The sequence below is a fragment of the Nicotiana tomentosiformis genome, chromosome 3 (assembly GCF_000390325.3).
Source record: "Nicotiana tomentosiformis chromosome 3, ASM39032v3, whole genome shotgun sequence".
Lineage (NCBI taxonomy): Eukaryota > Viridiplantae > Streptophyta > Magnoliopsida > Solanales > Solanaceae > Nicotiana > Nicotiana tomentosiformis.
Genome location: NC_090814.1, coordinates 72,678,639 through 72,681,902, shown reverse-complemented (window position 1 = coordinate 72,681,902; position 3,264 = coordinate 72,678,639). Strand labels below are relative to the sequence as shown.

General features: G+C 41.9%; 1 protein-coding gene across 1 annotated transcript; it reads left to right on the top strand.

The window, feature by feature from the left end:
* Positions 1-558: 558 nt before the first annotated feature.
* Positions 559-2,117, top strand: LOC138907998 (uncharacterized). Its single transcript, XM_070198627.1, has 2 exons — positions 559-869; positions 1,889-2,117. Exons 1-2 carry the CDS (start codon positions 559-561, stop codon positions 2,115-2,117), a joined length of 540 nt encoding a protein of 179 aa, XP_070054728.1.
* Positions 2,118-3,264: the final 1,147 nt, after the last annotated feature.

Sequence of the window (3,264 nt, the reverse complement as noted above, 5' to 3'; positions counted from 1 at the left end):
GCTGGAAAGTTGTTAGGGTTCATCGTTAGCCGCCGAGGAATTGAGCTAGACCCGTCAAAGATCAAGGCTATCAAAGATTTTTCACCTCAGAAGAACAAGAAAGATGTGATGAGTTTCTTGGGGCGTCTCAATTACGTCAGTCGTTTCATAGCACAATCAACTGTGATTTATGAACCGATTTTCAAAATGTTAAAGAAAGACGCTGCAACAAGTTGGACTGAAGAATGCCAGAAAGCCTTTGACAAGATCAAGGAATATTTATCCAAACCACCTGTTTTGGTCCCACCAGAACCTGGGAGACCACTGCTACTCTATTTATCTGTACTGGATGGAGCTTTCGGTTGTGTCTTGGGACAATACGATGAGACGGGAAGAAATGAACATGCCATGTACTATCTAAGTAAGAATTTCACACCTTACGAAGCACGATATTCTTTGCTGGAGCGCACCTGCTGCGCTTTGACGTGGATAGCTCAGAAGTTGAGGCACTATTTCTGTGCCTACACCACATATCTTATATCAAGAATGGATCCGTTAAAATACATATTCCAGAAACCCATGCCTACGGGAAAGTTGACAAAATGGCAGATACTACTGAGTGAGTTCGACATCATCTATGTAACTCAGAAGGCGGTCAAGGGGCAAGCGTTGGCAGATCATCTGGCAGAAAATCCTGTGGGTGGAGAATACGAACCACTGAAAACGTATTTTCCCGATGAAAAGGTTTCATTCGTAGGAGAAGATATCACCGAAACCTATGATGGTTGGAGAATGTTTTTCGATGGAGCTGCAAACTTCAAAAGAGTAGGTATTGGAGCACTTTTAGTGTCAGAAACAGGTCAACACTATCCAGTATCCGAAAATCTCAGGTTTCTGTGTACCAATAATATGGCAGAATACGAGGCTTGCATCTTGGGGCTCAAGTTGGCCATTGACATGAACGTTCAGGAATTGCTGGTAATTGGAGATTCAGACCTTTTGGTACATCAGATTCTAGGAGAATGGGCTACAAAGAATACCAAAATATTGCCATATTTGTACTACGTACAAGAGTTGATGAAGAGGTTTACAAAAATAGAGTTCAAACATGTTCCGAGAATCTAGAATGAGTTTGTATGCATTGGCCACTCTATCTTCCATGATACAACACCCAGACAAGAATTTCATCGATCATATTCCAGTAAGGATCCATAATCAGCCAGCTTATTGTGCTCATGTTGAACAAGAAACTGATGGGAATCCGTGGTTTCATGACATGAAAGAATACTTGACAAAAAGAGAGTACCCGGAGCACGTAAATCATACTCAGAAACGCACACTCTGAAGATTGTCCAACCATTTCTTCCAAAGTTGAGGAATTCTATAGAGAAGGACTCTAGATCTAGGATTATTATGGTGTGTCGACGCCAAGGAAGCATCCAAATTGCTCGAAGAGATACATGCCGGAACTTGCGGACCACACATGAATGGCTTTGTTTTAGTTAAGAAGATATTAATAGCATGATATTTTTGGATGACTATGGAAACGGACTGCATCAGGTATGTCCAAAAGTGTCATCAATGCCAAGTACATGCGGATATGATACAAGTGCCACCCAATGAACTCAATGCAACAAGTACACCTTAGCCTTTCTCCACTTGGGGGGATGGATGTCATCGATCCAATCAAACTCGCCGCTTCAAATGGGCACAAGTTCATCCTAGTGGCCATAGATTATTTCACAAAATGGGTTGAAGCCGTATCTTACAAGGCTGTAACTAAAATGGTCGTCGCAGATTTCGTTAGGGATCGTATTGTCTGTCAATTCGGGGCACCGGAATCAATCATCACCGACAGCGCCGCCAACCTTAACAGTGAATTGATGATATCCATGTGTGAAACTTTCAGGATCAAGCATAAGAATTCCACATCATACAGGCCACAAACAAATGGAGTTGTAGAAGCCGCCAATAAGAACATCAAAAAGATATTAAGGAAGGTGGTAGATAATCAAAAACAATGGCACGAGAAGTTACCATTTGCCCTACTTGGATATCGTACCACGGTTCGCATATTAACCAGGCAACTCCTTATTTGCTGGTCTATGGCACTAAAGTCGTCATTCTCGCCGAATTAGAAATTCATTCTTTGAGAATCATACAAGAGGCTGAACTCAGTGATGCAGAATGGATACGAAGTCGTTATGAGCAACTGGCTCTCATTGACGGAAAAAGAATGAACGCAGTATGTCACGGTCAACTTTACTAGAACAGAATGTCCAGAGCTTTCAACAAAAGGGTCAGGCCTAGACAATTCACACCGGGGCAACTAGTGCTGAAGCGGATCTTCCCGTATCTAGATGAAGCCGAAGAGAAATTTTCACCCAATTGGAAAGGGCCCTACATGGTTAACAGAGTACTAACAGGAGGAGCGCTCATACTCGCAGAGATGGATGGAGAAGTTTGGCCAAAACTTATCAACTCAGACGCAATCAAGAGATACTATGTTTAGATTATTTACATTTCTTCATCTGATGTAACTGAACTACGCTTGACTTGCTTCCCGTTTAAGAGGGGATACGTAGGCAGCCCTGTGGGTTCAGTCACATCTCAATAAAATCTTCATTTTTTACCATGGTCAGAAACTGGGGCAGAATTTTGAGGAGGACCCTCAAAATTCTAAAGCAAGTCCAGCCAACTTCGCCATACACAGAACAGTCAAGGAATTGCTTTTAAACTGGGGCAGAAATTTGAGGAGGACCCTCAAAATTCTAGAGCAAGGAAGCCGCAATGTCTCTAAAATATGTCACAGTCATTGGTTCATCTAACTTAGTCGATATTGCATACTACTATATTTTAAATAACTACATTCATCAAATGCACGCATTTCTTTCAGAAAACTTTATTTCTATAAACAGCCAGATGCTAACCAGGGTGACTCAAACAGGATCTCAAGATAGGAGCACAGGCAAAGCAAAAGACAAAAGCGCGAACCAACCTTCCCCTACAAAACTCATAATTTTTCTTTGGATGCAGGCATAGTAAGACAATAATATCTGCAGACACGTCAGGTCACTACCTTTAAGATAGCAGATTATCTATACCAAGCATCTCCAGTTAAGAAACACTCTACTATCACTCATCGTTTTCTTTGCATAAGGCCAAGCCCTGCCTCCCTAATTGCATGAGACTAAGCATTGTCTCCTTTCTTTGCATGAGACTAAGCATTGTCTCCTATTTGTATGAGGCTTAGCATTGCCTCCTTAACTGCATAAGGCTAAGCAC

Coding starts and splice junctions, on each gene's coding strand:
- LOC138907998 (XM_070198627.1), top strand. CDS start 559: ATGCCTACGGGAAAGTTGACAAAATGGCAGATACTACTGAGTGAGTTC. Junction 870..1,888: donor CCAGTATCCGAAAATCTCAG/GTTTCTGTGTAC, acceptor TGAAACTTTCAG/GATCAAGCATAAGAATTCCA.